General features: G+C 44.8%; 2 protein-coding genes across 2 annotated transcripts in view; one reads left to right on the forward strand and one right to left on the reverse strand.

Annotated features, from left to right (window-relative positions):
* Window positions 1-952: 952 nt before the first annotated feature.
* LOC128088450 (uncharacterized) lies at window positions 953-12476 on the reverse strand. Its single transcript, XM_052699021.1, has 2 exons — window positions 12085-12476; window positions 953-1334 (listed from the first exon to the last, which is right to left on the reverse strand). The coding sequence occupies exons 1-2, from the start codon at window positions 12423-12425 to the stop codon at window positions 953-955; spliced, it is 723 nt and encodes a 240-aa protein (XP_052554981.1). The 5' UTR covers window positions 12426-12476.
* Window positions 12477-14517: 2041 nt separating this feature from the next.
* Window positions 14518-17120, forward strand: part of BLVRA (biliverdin reductase A) — a 28530-nt gene continuing 25927 nt past the window's right edge. Inside the window, exon 1 of the mRNA XM_052699016.1 lies at window positions 14518-14652. The gene's annotated coding sequence lies outside the window, so the exon portion shown is untranslated. The remainder of the gene's footprint in view (window positions 14653-17120) is intronic.

Here is a 17120-nt window from a genome sequence, read left to right on the forward strand (position 1 = left end):
AGCTGAGTTCCTTCTTCCTCTCCTGCTTGGGTATGTAAGCATATCAAATACGCACATCAGCTGTTGACTTCTGCTTTGTGGCACTTGTACAGTTGAGAGCCACACAAGCGGTGTGTTGTCTCAGCAAAAAGTAGGTGAGGACTGATGTGTCCTTCAGATCTGTATCTCAAGATCAGTTACAGTTCTCAGAACAACCTCAAGGAGGGCTGCTATCATGTGTCATGGTTTTATGATTTTGATTATTGGTATCCCACATCAAAACATCATGCAGTGCACTGGGAATTTAAGAGTTAATGTTCTGGTTCCGGGCACCTGTCTGGAAGAGAAGAACTGCATTCCTCAAACACTTTGCATTCAGATTGGAGATACAACCCCTGACAAGGTCACCTGATGCCCCCTTTTTCCTTCGGCTTTCCTCTATGCTGCTCAACTGACTCAGCATTTTGGTGAGGCCTATCCACCTTTTGGACGCTCTCATTATATTTGATTTATTAGCTTCAATTCTAATTATATGGTATTACAATGTGTTACCTTACATTCTGATACCATACTTAGTAAATAAGTTTGTTTCTCCTCAGATCGTTACTGCTGTTTTTAATTATTTGGGGTCTCCGTTTCCCCTTTCTGGAGGTGTGGATCTGTGGGTTGCTCTGCCCTGTCAGTGGAACTGGGCCAGTCCAGCCCGTAAGCCGCAGACACACACGAATCCTCAGAGCTGCTCTAAGAGTGCCCTGCAAACTTTCATAGGTAAGCCAGTGAGAGCAAATCACAGAATCACAGAATCACAGAATCGTAGGGGTTGGAAGGGACCTCCAGAGATCATCGAGTCCAACCCCCCTGCCAAAGCAGGTTCCCTACAGCAGGTCGCACAGGTCGGCATCCAGGCAGGTCTTGAACATCTCCAGAGAAGGAGACTCCACCACCTCCCTGGGCAGCCTGTTCCAGTGCTCCGTCACCTCACTGTAAAGAAGTTCTTGTGCACATTTGTGCAGAACTTCCTATGCTGCAGTTTCCAGCTGTTTCCCCTTGTCCTGTCTCCACTCACCACTGAAAACAGTCTGGCCTCGCCATTCTGCCCCCCACACCTTAGATATTTATAGATCTGGATCAGGTCCCCTCTCAGTCTCCTTTTCTCAAGGCTGAACAGACCCAGTTCACTCAGCCTTTCCTCATAGGAGAGATACTCCAGGCCCTTCACCATCTTCGTGGCCCTCCGCTGGACTCTTTCCAAGAGATCCTTGCCTTTTTTGTACTGGGGAGCCCAGAACTGGATGCAGTACTCCAGATGAGGTCTTACCAGGGCAGAGTAGAGGGGGAGGATCACCTCCTTTGACCTGCTGGACACGCTCTTTTTAATGCACCCCAGGATGCCATTGGCCTTTTTGGCCACAAGGGCACACTGCTGGCTCATGGCCAACCTGTCATCCACCAGGACACCCAGGTCCCTTTCCGCAGGGCTCCCCTCCAGCAGCTCATCCCCCAAATGAGAGAATGTTACAAAATACTGCTCGAGCGGACCTCTGATGTTGAATTCATCAGTCACATTCACCTGTGCTGGTCAGACTGTGCAAGGTACAAGCCAAGTGCTGGACCAGCCACATTGCTGGGCAGGGCATGAGCATGAGCATGCCTCTCCCTCTGTGTAAGCGGCAACAGTAAAGCTACCTTAGTTATAGTGAAAACAACCACCAGCATCAAATCTTCCTCCTGCTTGACCTTATGCTGAGGTCAGATCTGTGTAGGTATTTTGCTCCTTTGCTCCTCTGGCATTGAGTCAAAACTCAGAAGTTCGTGTAAGTGCTTTCTCAGCCATGTTTCTCCACCAGCAGACACGCAAAGCCTGACTTCTAGGGAATAGCCAGCTTTCAGTTAAAATATGCAGCAGTAATCCTTGAACACCTCATTAACTTCACATCTGCTGCAGCAAAGGAGTACTTAGAAAAAGTTGTAACACAGTAATGAAGCATTTGGGTTTTATTTTTCTAATCCTGAAAGCACCTTATCTCCATTCTATGTTTGTGGGTTGGTTTTTTTTGTTTGTTTGTTTTGTTTTGTTTTTAAATTCAATTTACAGTAGTCTAAATCAAAGGTCATAAAACAAACAGAAAAAGACACTATTTTTTAACTACTTTCTTTATACTATGGCTGTCCCTCCTTCATGAGAATTCTTTCTTCCTGAGGGGAATAAATGCAACAACTGCAACTGCTACGTTCCTTAAGGTAACAGTAACTTAAAGTGCTGTAATATTCAGAAAAAGACAAACAGCGCACACCAAGTACATGCAAAGAAAAGTTAAAATAGAGCTAGCAATTATTTTGAAGTCTAAACTGTGACAAAGCAATCACTAAGCATACACTGCCAAAAGGGCAGTATATCACACTGAAGAACTTTTAACACGGGCTACTGCGTTAAATGAAGCCGGTTTACCGCTCTAATTTCAGTCGAAACGAATGGCAAAACGGTGCGGTATAACGCTGCACGTGAGTGCAGCTCTGAGTTTCTGCTGAAAGGGGCACTGTCGGCCCATCTGCTGGACGGGGCAGTAGCAGGGTACAACCGAGCCCGGAACACTGGGACACACCGGAGCAACAGAGGATGCCGCTGGGGCAGGGGAACAGGGCCATCTTGCTGTTGCTGCCTGCTACTGCTCCAGCATGTAAGGCGACCCAAGGGAGGCTCGCTCCTGTGTCAGTGCTTCAGCTCATCAAAAATTGGCGTTAAAAGAAGCTATGCAGTCCACGCTTTTGCACCCTGAGCTACGCTGCTTCGCGAGTTCATGCAATTAAGCAGAACGTAACTGACTTGGTTCAACCAGCGTGGGAGGCAGGAGGAGTTCGCTTCAGCAGTGAAAAGGGAGGGGGGAAGAACCTTGTCTTCAGCAATAACCGATCTCAGACTGGGAGGCTCTGATTTTTAGAGAAGGATAGCAATTCCTTTTCTTCAAAGTGTCACAAAAAGCCCGGCCCTTTGACCCGCCGCCATTTTGTGCACTTTTTTTTTGGGGGGGGGGGGGGGGGGGAGCAAGGGAAAGATTGAGAGAGGGAGAAAGAGAGAGCCAGTCCTACTGCCCTCCTCGAGGATAGGGCTGGGGTTTCCTCGGTCTCTGCTTTGCCCTTTCCATCTGCCCCACAAGCTTGGTGTCTGCTGTGGGGATAAACTGGTAATGGGAACGACTCTGAGCAGGATGACAGAATGTACCTGTGCTTATGTGGCTAAAATACTCCTTCCTTCCTTCCTTCCTTCCTTCCTTCCTTCCTTCCTTCCTTCCTTCCTTCCTCTTCCTTCCTTCCTTCCTTCCTTCCTTCCTTCCTTCCTTCCTTCCTTCCTTCCTTCCTTCCTTCCTTCCTTCCTTCCTTCCTTCCTTCCTTCCTTCCTTCCTTCCTCCCTCCTTCCCTCCCTTTCTTTTCTTCTTCTTTCTTTCTTTCTTTCTTTCTTTCTTCTTTCTTTCTTTTCTTTCTTTCTTTCTTTCTTTCTTTCTTTCTTTCTTTCTTTCTTTCTTTCTTTCTTTCTTTTCTTTCTTTCTTTCTTTCTTTCTTTCTTTCTTTCTTTCTTTCTTTCTTTCTTTCTTTCTTTCTTTCTTTCTTTCTTTCTTTCTTTCTTTCTTTCTTTCTTTCTTTCTTTCTTTCTTTCTTTCTTTCTTTCTTTCTTTCTTTCTTTCTTTTTTTTTCCCCCTTTTCTTTGGCTGCTTCATGCCTTTCCTAGGATAGCAGGGTATACAGTTAACGGAGATGCATCCTGCAAATCTATGTAGGGACAGCTGCAGCACTCAGACTGCTGTCATGGCAAAGCACTGGCCTGGGCAGAACCCAAACCCTGCTAGCTTTGAAAATAATAACCCCCCCAGAAAAAAACATCAGGCATTTCTGTCTTGCTTTGGAATTTACTTTTTTTGTGTGTGTGTGTGTGGTACTTAATTTTATTTTATTTTTCCAGGACAAGACCCAAACCAAAGGATATCATAAAACATACACCTATACATTAAAATAAATTGGAAAAAAAACACCAAAAACACCAAGCCCACTTTCAACTTTTTCTGTCTGTTTTCAGTAATCTAGAAAGCTTAATTCCAAAATTCATTGCATCTCTTGATTTGAGTCCATAAATGATATGCATGCTTAATTGCTACTCTCCAAATTTATCCCTCATCACTGCACCACATAGTTGATGTCCCTCTGAGAGTTTATTTAGCTTTCTAGGGCTGCAAGAGATCAGCACTTACGCTTTTGTAGCTCTTGTAAAGGGCATGTGTTCTTAGAGTAGAGGATCCTGAGTGTCAGCTCACAATAGCCTTGATTCATCTGAAATTAAATGGTGACTGTACCACTAATTTCAGAGTTTGCTCTCCTGTTATTTCTCAGTGCATCATACATACTTTGATGTATGCTGAGTACTGTATGCTCCTGACTGAGGAGCTGAACTGAACATCCTTCTTGGTACTGCTGCCATGACTGTTTTGTTATCCAAGTCATTTCCAATTTCTTATTTACACTTTTTTGCTTGCCATTGTGATTTAGTGGAATACTATCTGCTATTGAATTCACCCAAATACAACTATTATTTTTTCCCTTCAAGGGCTTCTAGTTGCTGCCAGTAAGTCTTATCACCAGAATGATGATTATTTTTTGCATTGTTTATGTGATCCTGGCAAAGTTGAAAAGTGAGAGGTTGCTAGATTGTAGCTGAGGTTAGTTAATACATCTGCTATATGCTTGTAATGATCCTGGGACTCCGGCCCTGTCAGAGTGGAGAAAAGATAGGCATGAAAAGACAACCAACAAAATAAAACATTGTGCAGGTAAAACAAAAAATGCTGTGAGAAATATGGCACAACTAGGAAGGAGGATGGCAGCCCACACTAGTGGGAACTCATCCTATGCTCATGCCAATAAAGCTTGTTTGGAGGCTGTTTTGTGTGCAAAGCTGTAGGTTTTTTAACCTTTCCTCCTGCCTCTGTGCTAACATTCATTCTTCATTGAGAATTCTTTTTAGTTTATTCTGTTTGCGTGATGAAAGCTCTTCATTATTTACAGACACTTTATTTCTCTGCTTTCCTGTGGAAAGAGGAACAGTCTGTTGAAGACATTTGTATACCAGTAGACCTACAACTATGCTGGGTGCTATTTGCTGTGAGACAAAGAAAGACATAATGAACAGAAGACCTGCAAATGAATAAACAAGCTTGGTAGCTACCTGCACCAGATGTAAACACGTACGAGGTACCTGGTTGGTACATGTGACCAAGGGGTTGTTACGGGGGTATAAAAGGTTGTAAGCATGTACATGTATTAAGGTCTTCCTTCTGCACTAGCAATGGAGTCTGGGACTCTCCTGCCACAAATGGCAGCCAAACAGGGTCAGCCTCGGGAGATAATCGGCTATCAAAATGACCAGTGGCAAGGAATTATGGCTGCTGAAAGGAAGCATAACCCAAAAAATTGCTGAAAGGAAGCAGAAATCAGGGCTGCTGAGAGGAAGTACAACCCAAGGGCCACTGAAAGGAAGTTGTACCCAAAGTTTCTGAAAGGAAGCAGGATCAGCTGCACAGCCACAAACACTTCTGCAGGACACAGATGAGCAACAGGCAACTATGGGAACAAGCGTAACAAAGGAGCAGAAGGCGGTCTGCAAAATAAGGGAAACAATTTTGCAGAAGCACCAGGCTGAAGTGGAAAGCTTTGATCTAAGTGACTTTTAGTGTGGGTCTCCAGTAACATAGAAGGAGGAGATGGGGCTACGATCTGTGACACAGAAACGTGGGACAGAGCCGGAGTGAGGCTGTGGGACGCAGCTACACGCTCTGACCTGTGGCTAAAGACCTTCTGGGGCCCTGGAGATCGGTTTTTGAATCACTAAAAGAACACGTGGAATCCACTGTCCCAATAGAGCCCACCGCTCCGTCTATATTGGAAGCCGTTGAAAACGACCGCAACCATAAGGACATAATTGTCCCTTTAGACCTCAGTCTAGTGAGCCCGAGGAAGGAACCAGACTTGCACCTGCCAGATCCACATGATGTTTGGTGTCTGATCCTCAAAGAAGCGGAGCGGGAGGGGGATTTTGACATGGTCCAGACAGCTTTGTAATTTATGAACCTAATAGGCACCTGAGATGGGAGGGTATAAGCTTTCAAATTATACAAGAGCTCGGGAAAGCAGTTCTTGAATTCGGGCTGGGCTCCGCCTGTACTGGTAATCTATTGCGTTCTGTTATGAAAAATTACAGTCTTTGTCCTTGGCACAAGACCTTGGCATAACTGATTTTAACAAGTACTCAATACATGATGCAAATGGACTTTTGGAGAGAGTCTGCACAACAAAAGGCAATATAGAATCTGGATAGACTGAATGAGGACCCTTTATAAGTCATTGGTATGGAAGCCTTGCTCGGGGAAGGTAATTATGCTGCCACAAGGGCTCAAGTGCAACTGAATGTTGTGGCTTTAGACAATCCAAAGACTTAGCCCTAGGTGCCTTTCTAAAGGTTCCTGATGTGGGTAAGCTCCAGCATTCATTTATCATCAAAAAGCAGGGGTTGGGTGAACCTTTCATGCAGGTTATTGATAAATTGAAAGATAGTCCGGACAAACAGGTGGAAAATGAGAAGACACAGCAATATTGCTATAAAAGATGGCTATAGAAAATAATAATGAGGATTGTCAGAAAGTTCTCCGCCCTCTGAATAAACCTACCCTCTAACAAGGTCTCTTTTGGGGGTCATAGATGCAGATTTCTTAGGGGAGATGAAAATTATGGTATGGATGCCAGTGCCTCCTTGTCATGTGCCATCAGGTGCCCATATTGCTGTACAGGAGTTTGGCTATACAGATTCCCCACATATACTGTGGGCTCAAAAGGTATCACACATTTGGCTAACCCTGAGTTGCATGCTAGAATCAGGGAGTCCATCGCTGAAATTTGTGGTGTCTGACATCAAGGACACTGGGGCAGATGTAACAGTAATTGCCTAAAGTTCCTGGCCATCCCAGGTTCATACCACTTTGACAGGTATAGGAGGACAGACTCTCCCTGTACAGAGTGCACATGTGATTCAAGTAGTGCGTCCTGAAGGCAGAAGAGCCTGTGTTCGTCCTTACATCCTCCACCACCTCCACCACCACTGACTCTTTGGGGATGGGACTGCCTCTCTCAGTGGGGATTGATTTTGAGGACAAATCAAAAAAGCGGTGCATTATCACTCATATGGAAGACATCTACACCACCTGCATGAGCTGGTTCAGGAACAGTTAACAGCTGGCCACATAATTCCTACTACCAGCCCATGTAACTCTCCAGTGTATGTGATTAGGAAGAAGAATGGGAAATGACATCTATTACAAGACTTGCAACAAATTAATGTTGTCATGGAAGAAGTGGGACCATTGCAGTCTGGACTACCATCCCCTACAGTGATATCAAAACACTGCTGTTTGACTGTTATTGATTTAAGGGACTGCTTCCTTACCATTCTGCTGGATCCTCATGATGTGCCTAAATTTGCATTTTCAGTTCCCTCCATTAATGCATCTGAACCAGCTAAACAATACCGTTGGACAGTGCTACCCCAGGGAATGAAAAATAGTCCCACTGCATGTCAACGGTTTGTATCAAGGGCTCTATCCCCTGCGAGGGAAAAGTTGCCCCACACAACTATTTATCACTATATGGACGACATTCTTGTGGCAACCCAGTCAGGGGAAGAGATACAACATGCAGTGACCACAGTTCTTGAAGGTGTCAAAGGGATTAGAAGTGGCTCCTGAGAAAGTTCGGGAGAGCTCACCCTGGTGATATTGGGTTGGCAAATTATGAATCAGAACATAGCCCCACAATGCTTAAAGATAAGCACAGAGGTTCGCATCCTGAATGATATGCAAAAACTATTAGGAGCCATAAATTGGGTCAGACCCATACTGTGCATAACCAACAAAATGTTGCATCCATTATTCCAATTATTAAAAGGGGACACAAGATTAAATTCAGGGCAAAGTGCAAATCACCATTCAGGAGATACGATCCAGCTCTCCCCTTTCAGCCATTAATTATGAATCCGGACTTCCAGCCATACACACTCCTATTTCAATGGGATGCAAAATTAAAAGACCCACTCCTGATGTTGGAATGGATCTTCTTGCCTCATCAGTTTTCAAAAACTGTCACTACAAGGGTTGAAATGATCACCATCCTCATCATCAGGGGATAGCAAAGACTATTATCACTGAGTGGGTTGGAGCCTTCAGTGCTTATTGTGCCAGTATCTGTAATATGTTACAATGGTTGTTGCTGCTTTTGCTGCTTTTGCTGCTTTTTCAGGTGGCTGTGGCAGGCTTCCCTGGAACAGTATCAGTGCATCTGCCAAGGCACAGATTATTACAATCCCATTTTTGGTTACAGGATCTTCCTAAATGCTCTCCTATTCCGTTAGATGCATTGACTGTCTTTACAGATGGATCAGAGGGGACAGGACATTTGGTTATTGTTTGGCAGGACTCTCAAGGATGGTGGATGTCTGACATTCATATTGTAGGACAATCTCCACAGATAGTAGAGGTAGGTGTGGTGGTGTGGGTATTTCAAAAATGGTCTGACCCTATTAATATTGTTACAGACTCGGTGTATGTCACTGGAATAGTCACAAGGATAGAAGCAGCATATTTAAAAGTGGTGTCTAATGAGCGGCTATTTGCGTTACTGTATTCCCTGTGATTTTGATTAATATGCAAAAGGAATGTTACTTCATCGTGCCTGTTTGATCCCATGCCACTTTGCCTGGACCATTAACAGAAGGTAATAGACTCACAGATCAACTGGCAGGTGTTGTGGTTGTACCTGGTATGTTTGAACAGGAGCGGTTATCGCATACCTTTTCCCACCAAAATGCAACAGCACTACAGAAATCGTTTGGACCTACACTGAACCAGGTGCCAAATAGCCACTGTGCCCTGTGTGCAGCTCACACCATCGCTGTCTTACAGAGTCAACTCAAGGGGGTTGAAACCACCAGAACTGTGGCAGATGGATGTCACTCATATTCCTGAGTTTGGCCACCTGAAGTAATGTTCATGTTATAGTGGACACCTTCTCTGGTGCGATCATAGCCTCTCCCCATACTGGAGAAAAGGCATGGGACGTTTGTAAGCATCTCTTGCTCGATTTGCAACTCTAGGAGTCACACGAACCATAAAAACAGATAATGGCCCCAGTTACGTCTCAATATGTGTCAGAGATTTTGTACAGGCCTGGGGCATTAAACATGTTACAGGTATTCCACACCCACACACAGGCCAAGCAATTATTGAATGCACCCACGGCATGCTGAAGGCCATGCTGCTAAAACAAAAAGGGGGAAGGGGTGGTGTATTCCCAACCGAGAAACTGGCCAAAGCAACAGATGTATTAAATTTTTGTACTAGTGGCAGGATGAGAGTGGACCACCAATAAATCAACATTTTACTTCAGTGAATGGTGAATGAGCGAGCACTCCAAGGAGGGACCTGTGATGGTTAAAAACTTGGGTTCTGGTCAATGGTAGGGTCCATTTCCATCAGTAACTTGGGGAAGAGGTGATGGTTGTGTTTCCACAGGTGCTGGACCGCAATGGGTTCCAGCCAGAGTCATAAAGTCCTGCTTGTACTGTACCATCAACACCTCCTGCTGCTTCTTCAGATCCGTGACAACCTTCTGGGTATTCTCCCAGCTGAAGCCTAATGAAGCAACTGGGTAGTGGATACTACAACCAATATCTCAGCGTCAACAATGTGCCAACTACCTCACAAAATTTTTGATCTGCGGGGCAAAAGCTACAGGTTGAAAACTCATGGGTTTAGTATGATGGGTGGTATCAAGGTTTGGGACCGTGGGTCTGAAAGACCAGGCAGATTAATGTGTTTTTTGGTTTTTGCATGTTTGTTAGTACATACATTTTATATTAACACCAAATGCTTGCTGTTCAAACTAATAAAGAAGGGGGAGATGTGGGACAAAGAAAGACATTATGAACAAAAGACCTTGCAAATGAGTAAGCAAGCTTGGTAGCTACGTGCACCAGATGTAAACAAGCACGAGGCACCTGGTTGGTACATGTGACTAAGAGGTTATTGTGTGGGTGTAAAAGGTTGTACACATGTACATTTATAAAGGTCTTCGTTCTGCACCAGCAACGGAGTCTGTGACTCCTGCCACAATTTGCTGCTGCTCCAAAGTCAGTGTTTTCCTCAGTCACCATCCCAAAGACTCCAGCTTCTCTTGCCACATTTCCTGCTCATCTCACAGTCACAAATGGTCACTCTGGAGTCCAGGTTCCATTCTACCCCTTCAAAGAAGCAGCTCCCTAACCTTGCTCAGGTCTGGCCTCAAGTGTTGCATTTGTTATCTAGCCACCTGAATTAAACAAACAAACCTATGGCAGAGCATGGAGGCAAACAGCAAGCAGTGGAGCCAGAAAGTGTAGTTACCCAGCAAGTTTAAACCAACCTAGATGCTGGAATTTCCAGCATGCTGTGAAGAAGTAGCTCCGTATTCCTGTTTTGCTTTCTGTTGCCACTCCCACTCATGGTTTGGGAACTGATCCATCAGAAAAGTAAAGATTTTTCTCTTTTATAAGGTTAATTATGAGATCAAAGAGGTCCTGGATACTACCGAACATGTGGCTGCACAAATGCTAGCATTATTACTGAAGCCAAACACTGAACTACATTGCCTCTCATCAGCCCACATGCATTATTTCATATATTCTGCTATTCATTATGGTTTCTTATCATGTGCTACTTGATTCGTTACTTTATGCTAAGCATACAGTCACATGCTAGTTATTAGCTACACCATATGTTGAACTTGCTTTGTGTGTCTTTAAATGCCATACATCCTGGTCTGCCAATGCTTCTATATGCAATACAACACATATGTTGCCAACCTTCATTCATGCTTTGATGTTCTTCAAACTTCCTGCTCATCAATCTTGTAAGTAATTCTTTAGCCACACTCTGGAGCTCCTCCTTATTGCAGTTGTGTAATTACTATAAATTAGAATTTCTGATGGGTAGATCTGTGCCTTGGCCACCTTGAACTGTAATGCTTCAAAGTGCCTGAGGGAGAGGCAAGTATTTTGAAACATTCTGTGACACATTTGAAACATTTAGCATAACCATGTCAGTATAAACTTCATGTTCAGATAATGTTCTGTTAGACCATGGAGGCTGTGCCTGTGTTAGGACTCTGTAAGTGGCTCAGATAACACGGATAACATGACTGTAGGAAAGCACAAGGAGCTACAAGGAGGCTAAGTGTGTTCCTGACTCTTGCTGGTGAGGAAGTTAGCTGCGAGAAGGAATGAGTGAGAAAATCTCAAAAGAATAGTATATTGCATATCATCACAATCCCATCCTGCAGAATTTCAGAATAAAGAATGTAAGGGATATATAACTGAATTTTTAAGCCTAGCAGAAAAAGACAAACTATGCTGTTACTCCTTACTTAAATACAGCCTGACCTAAGATTTCCTTCAAATAAGTTGACTAGAATTACAGAATCACAGAATCACAGAATTGTAGGGGTTGGAAGGGACCTCCAGAGATCATCGAGTCCAACCCCCCTGCCAAAGCAGGTTCCCTACAGCAGGTCGCACAGGTCGGCATCCAGGCAGGTCTTGAACATCTCCAGAGAAGGAGACTCCACCACCTCCCTGGGCAGCCTGTTCCAGTGCTCCGTCACCTCACTGTAAAGAAGTTCTTGCACATGTTTGTGCGGAACTTCCTATGCTGCAGTTTTCAGCCGTTTCCCCTTGTCCTGTCTCCACTCACCACTGAAAACAGTCTGGCCTCGCCATTCTGCCCCCCACACCTTAGATATTTATAGACCTGGATCAGGTCCCCTCTCAGTCTCCTTTTCTCAAGGCTGAACAGACCCAGATCTCTCAGCCTTTCCTCATAGGAGAGATGCTCCAGGCCCTTCACCATCTTCGTGGCCCTCCGCTGGACTCTTTCCAAGAGATCCCTGTCTTTTTTGTACTGGGGTGCCCAGAACTGGATGCAGTACTCCAGATGAGGTCTTACCAGGGCAGAGTAGAGGGGGAGGATCACCTCCCTCGACCTGCTGGACACGCTCTTTTTAATGCACCCCAGTAAGCCATTGGCCTTTTTGGCCACAAGGGCACACTGCTGGCTCATGGCCAACCTGTCATCCACCAGGACACCCAGGTCCCTTTCCGCAGGGCTCCCCTCCAGCAGGTCATCCCCCAACCTGTACCACTGCATGGAATTATTCCTCCCCAGATGCAAGACTCTACACTTGCTTTTGTTAAACCTCATCTGGTTTTTTTCTGCCCAGCTCTCCAGCCTGTCCAGGTCTTGCTGAATGGCAGCACAGCCTTCAGGCGTATCAGCCAATCCTCCCAACTTCGTATCATCAGCAAACTTGCTGAGGGTGGCCATTATCCCCTCATCAAGGTCATTGATGAAGATGTTGAACAAGACTGGACCCAGCACAGACCCGTGAGGAACACCGCTGCTTACAGGCCTCCAACCGGACTCTGCACCACCAGCAACAACCCTCTGTGCTCTGCCAGTCAGCCAGTTCTTAACCCACCTCACTGTCCACTCATCTATCCCACACTTCCTCAGCTTTGTTATAAGGATGTCGTGGGGGACAGTATCAAATGCCTTGCTGAAATCAAGGTAGACTGCATCCACTGCTCTCCCCCTATCCACCCAGCCAGAGACAATATCATAGAAGGCTACCAGGTTGGTCAAGCACGACCTCCCCCTTGTGAACCCGTGCTGACTACTCCTGATAACCTCCTCTTCTTCCAGTTGTCTGGAGATGACATACAATACAAGCTGTTCCATCACCTTTCCAGGGACAGAGGTGAGGCTGACTGGCCTATAATTGCCTGGGTCTTCCTTCTTGCCTATTTTGAAGACTGGGGTGACATTGGCTATCTTCCAGTCTTCAGGCACCTCCCCCGTCCTCCAAGACTTGTCAAAGATGACAGAAAGCAGTTCAGCAATCATCTCTGCCAGCTCCCTCAGCACCCGTGGATGAATCCCATCGGGTCCCATGGATTTGTGAACATTGGTGTTGCCTAGGCGCTCTCGGACCACCTCTTCCCTGACAGAAGGGAGGTCTTCCATTCCCCAGATCCTCTCACTAACCTCCAGGGTCTCAGATTCCCGAGGGGGAGCTTTTTCACTGAAAACAGAAGCAAAGAAGGCATTCAGTATCTCCGCCTTCTCAGCATCCCCCGTTACCAGAACACCTCCGTCACTTAGCAGGGGAGCCACATTCTCCCTAGTCTTCCTTTTACTGTTAATGTACTTGAAAAAACCTTTTTTATTATCCTTTATCCCCTTTGCCAGATTTAATTCTAGGCAGGCTTTAGCGTTCCTTGTCGCATCCCTGCAGACCCTGACAACATTCCTGTATTCTTCCCAAGTAGTCAGACCCTTTTTCCACATTTCATGGGCCTTCTTCTTTCCTTTGAGTTTGTGCACGAGCTCCTTGCTCATCCACACAGGTCTCCTGCCACTCTTTCCCGATTTCTTCCTCACAGGGATGCACCGATCCTGAGCTTGGAAGAAGAGCTGCTTAAATGCCAACCAGTTCTCACAGGCCCCCTTGCCTTCGAACACCCTAGCCCATGAGACAGACTAGAACATGCTCAAGTGGAAAAGTGTTTTGCTACTGATTTCAGCAGAGTTGTTTCTACTTTACATCTGAGGCAAATTAATTCACAAGTTGTTTTTTGCTGTTGTTGCTTGTTGGTTTTTTAATTTTTGTAGTTCTAGTCAGACTTCGACAATTTTAGGTGTCAGCACGGTCTGTAAATGCCCCACATCAGCGTGACATAACATGAGCTATGGAATTCACATTTTCATCCTTTCATATCCTGTTTATTGCAGGAACTACTGGCCTCTGGGAAGACAGCTGCACCTTCTCAGGCTTTTATCTTTCAAGCCTTGAGCACAAGCCCTTTGCATATAGATAAGAAGCCCAAGTTGCAAGGTTAGTAAAGAGGGTAGAAGAAAGAGCTGGGCAGGGTGTTTCTCTAAGGAAAAGCTAGTGCTGAAGCCTGGCATTTTGTGTGCCAAGAAGCAGTCTATGTTGGACGGGGGGAAATAGCCCTGAGTAAGAGCTTGTGTAACGCCTGCTTTGTCCCAACAGCTACTATCCATATGCAGCTTGCTAGGGCAAAGCCAGGCGCAGACGTCATTGCTTTTCTTCTGGGAGGCTTGGCACTGCTGAAACTCCCATCTCCCTGAGTAACGACAGCCTACAGCACGAAGCCAGCGGATGCAAGCGCTAATAGGTACCAGCCTCAACAAGCCTCGGCACGTTGGGGTCTGGGTTGCTTTGGCTGAACTGGGGTATTCCCCAGGTCCCCGGGGGAATCCCTCCCTTTATACCCTGCTCAGCGTTTTCTGGGTGAGGTGAATGGCTCGATGCCCGCGCCAGCCTTTCTGCGGCTGCGGCTGCTTCTGGCTACAGCCCGCCCCTACGATGTCCTTATTGGACTCTCAGCCAAGGGGTGTTGCTGCGATGATAGCAGCAGGGCGAGCTGTGCACCGATGTGCCGGATCTGCAGGGCGTTGTGTAAGAAGAAGCTGCAGGGAGCGGAGGAGAATTAAACAGGATCACATTTCTCCTCTGTGAATTTAAGAGGTTAGTGACTATTACTTGATCCCTGCTAACAGTAACTAGAGTTTAGGAAGCACCGTTTTTGCTCTGTGAAACCATTCTACCTTTCTGAAGATTTCTTGCCACCAGCGTTTCCCCCCTCCGCTGGGAAGCAGTATGGGAGTCTTGCCGCTCTTGCGCTTCCTTGCTGCTGCAGGGGCATCCACCGTAACGAGGGGACAGCCCGGTGTAGGGACCGGGAGGAACAGAGAGAACGGGGAACCCCTTTAGAAAAATGACTGAACTGCATCGAAGCAGAGAATTATCTCATAAAAGCAGGAAGGCATCTAGTTAGCAGCGTGGGGTGGCCGGCAAAAGTTCATTCAAAGCCTTTTCCTGGATTGTCTTCTGAGCTTGCACAAAGGAGTGCTGAGCTTCCTGCAAGCCCTGTTAAAATCTGTGGTGCTGCACGAATTTGACATCTGCTCCTGAAGTAGCAGCCCGTTTCCTTTGTATTTCACTGTACCCGTGTGTGGTGTGGGGATGATGATATTTACGTTTTTGAAGGGAATGGTGGGGTCGTATTCCAAACTACTTCCAGTGGGAAAACCATGGTTCTAATTTTCTCCCATACAGTGTGGAATCTGTGTCTAAAGCTGACTCTTCATTAGTATTATTTAATCCTTCAGTCACACCTACCATTTATCTTTGTTTTTTTTAAAAGAAAGTGCATCATGGCTCTGTCTGTGCACAGAAAGGGAGGCTCAGCCTTTATATAACTCTCCTGGTGTCATTCTGAACTTCTTTGTTGGAGGTTGTTCAAAAAATCAAGCTAGCGTTAATTAGGGCAGCAGTTTACTAAACTGATTTTCTGTGAAATCATCTTTACCGAGCTCCTTAAAATGGTTTGCCAAATTAATTTTCCTGAGCTGAAGGTAGTCATTCAGCTGTTACTTCTCTGGCTAATGCAATGCAAATTGATACCATGCCAAAAATCTAAAACAGTGTTTGAGCATCTGTCATCTATATGAGTCATGGGAAAATAAAGACAAATCTGTGTCAATAATACAAATCCACCTTGAAGTTTAATTTTCACAAAATAGTAGTTAAGTGTTCAAAATTCAGCTAAGTAAAAGAAGACCAGCCTGGCTAATCAGGTTTCCAGCTTGGAAGAAGATATCCTTTACAGATTTTGTAACTAAAAGATAACAATATTTTCTAAGGGAACATCAGCTTTGTTTCACTAATGTATGTAGTTATGTAGTGAGGTAGTACTGCTGTGTCACTGCCTCACTACAAAGGGGATCATATTGTTCCCACTGGAAACTAATAGTGTGAAACTTCCTTCCAGGTGCCAGAAGGCTTCAGTCGAAGTTTAACTGAACAGATATTTAGCAAGTACTTGTTCACTAAAGTTATAAATGAACTTACACGTTCCATGATTGATAGGAAAATAGCAATGATTAATATGGTTTCTGCTGTAGGATCAGGGAATTCGAGAGCTGATGTATTTTGGACTTCTGGTAAATTCACATGAATCCTGTCAAATGCCTTTATTCTAATACTAACCTCAGTTTCTTTAGCATGCAAACTGAGTTTCTGGAAAGAAACTGGAGTTTAAATCAATTCAGTATGGTTTGTGTCTACCTTGAGGAAAGGTCAATGCATGTTTTGTATAGCTAAAAAAGGAGGATCAATTAATATTAGTATTAGTATCAAGTATCCACTTACTTCAGAAACTTAAGAGATAGAACAGGATGGCAGGAGGGCTGCTTCTATGTACTGAAAAGGAATCTTTCTTGTTGAAACAAGTGAAGGTGAGTCTATACAGGAACTGACAAGAGCTTGAATTACAACTAAAATCACTTCCTGTCTTGCACTTGGGTATCAGGATTTCAGTAAGATAAGAGAATTAAATGCACATTGGCATTTTTGTTTTGCAATGGTAAGCCTTAAGTCATCTGTTTTCTATGGCTTATAGGAAAAATATTATGCTGCATGCAGTTCTGTGCAGATTTTTTATAAGAAGCTCTAGTGAATACATGTTTTCCATCCTTGCTGATGTGGTCCACTGTAGTTTTGTCTGTGCTTCTATTGCTATTCAGGTAAGGAGCAGTCAGGCACAGGGCATAAGTGTAAACCAGAGCCAGTAAGAAGCAGAGAAACCAAGATAATGGACTTGAATATTTGTCAGGAGGATTTGCAGTAGGAGAATAACTCCCCAGGGGAAGAAGTTGATTTGTTTGACATGTAGCCATAACAACATACATAGGACCAGCAATAACCTTTTAATTTTTAGGCAACTATATATCTTTCTGAAGCCTGCCATTACTGCTTATTGTAGCAAGAGAACTTGCTTAATAAAGGACAACATAAGCAATACTGTAAGGCATCAAAATCTTTACTTCATGGAGAGAGGAGGGAATGGGGCTCGCAGAAGAAAACTTGCCAGAAAAACAAGGTGCTTAGCACCTCAACCCTAGGTTAGGAAACATGGAATGTGTACGTGTCCT

Source organism: Tympanuchus pallidicinctus, unplaced genomic scaffold, assembly GCF_026119805.1.
Source record: "Tympanuchus pallidicinctus isolate F22 unplaced genomic scaffold, pur_lepc_1.0 scaffold34, whole genome shotgun sequence".
In the NCBI taxonomy this organism is placed as follows: Eukaryota; Metazoa; Chordata; class Aves; order Galliformes; family Phasianidae; genus Tympanuchus; species Tympanuchus pallidicinctus.

Bases quoted from the DNA above. Each gene is read 5' to 3' on its own strand.
- LOC128088450 (XM_052699021.1), bottom strand. From the start codon at position 12,425: ATGGCCACCCTCAGCAAGTTTGCTGATGATACGAAGTTGGGAGGATTG. The intron at 1,335-12,084 runs GTCGAGGGAGGT...CGTGTCCAGCAG, and splicing joins AAAAAGAGCGTGTCCAGCAG to GTCAAAGGAGGTGATCCTCC.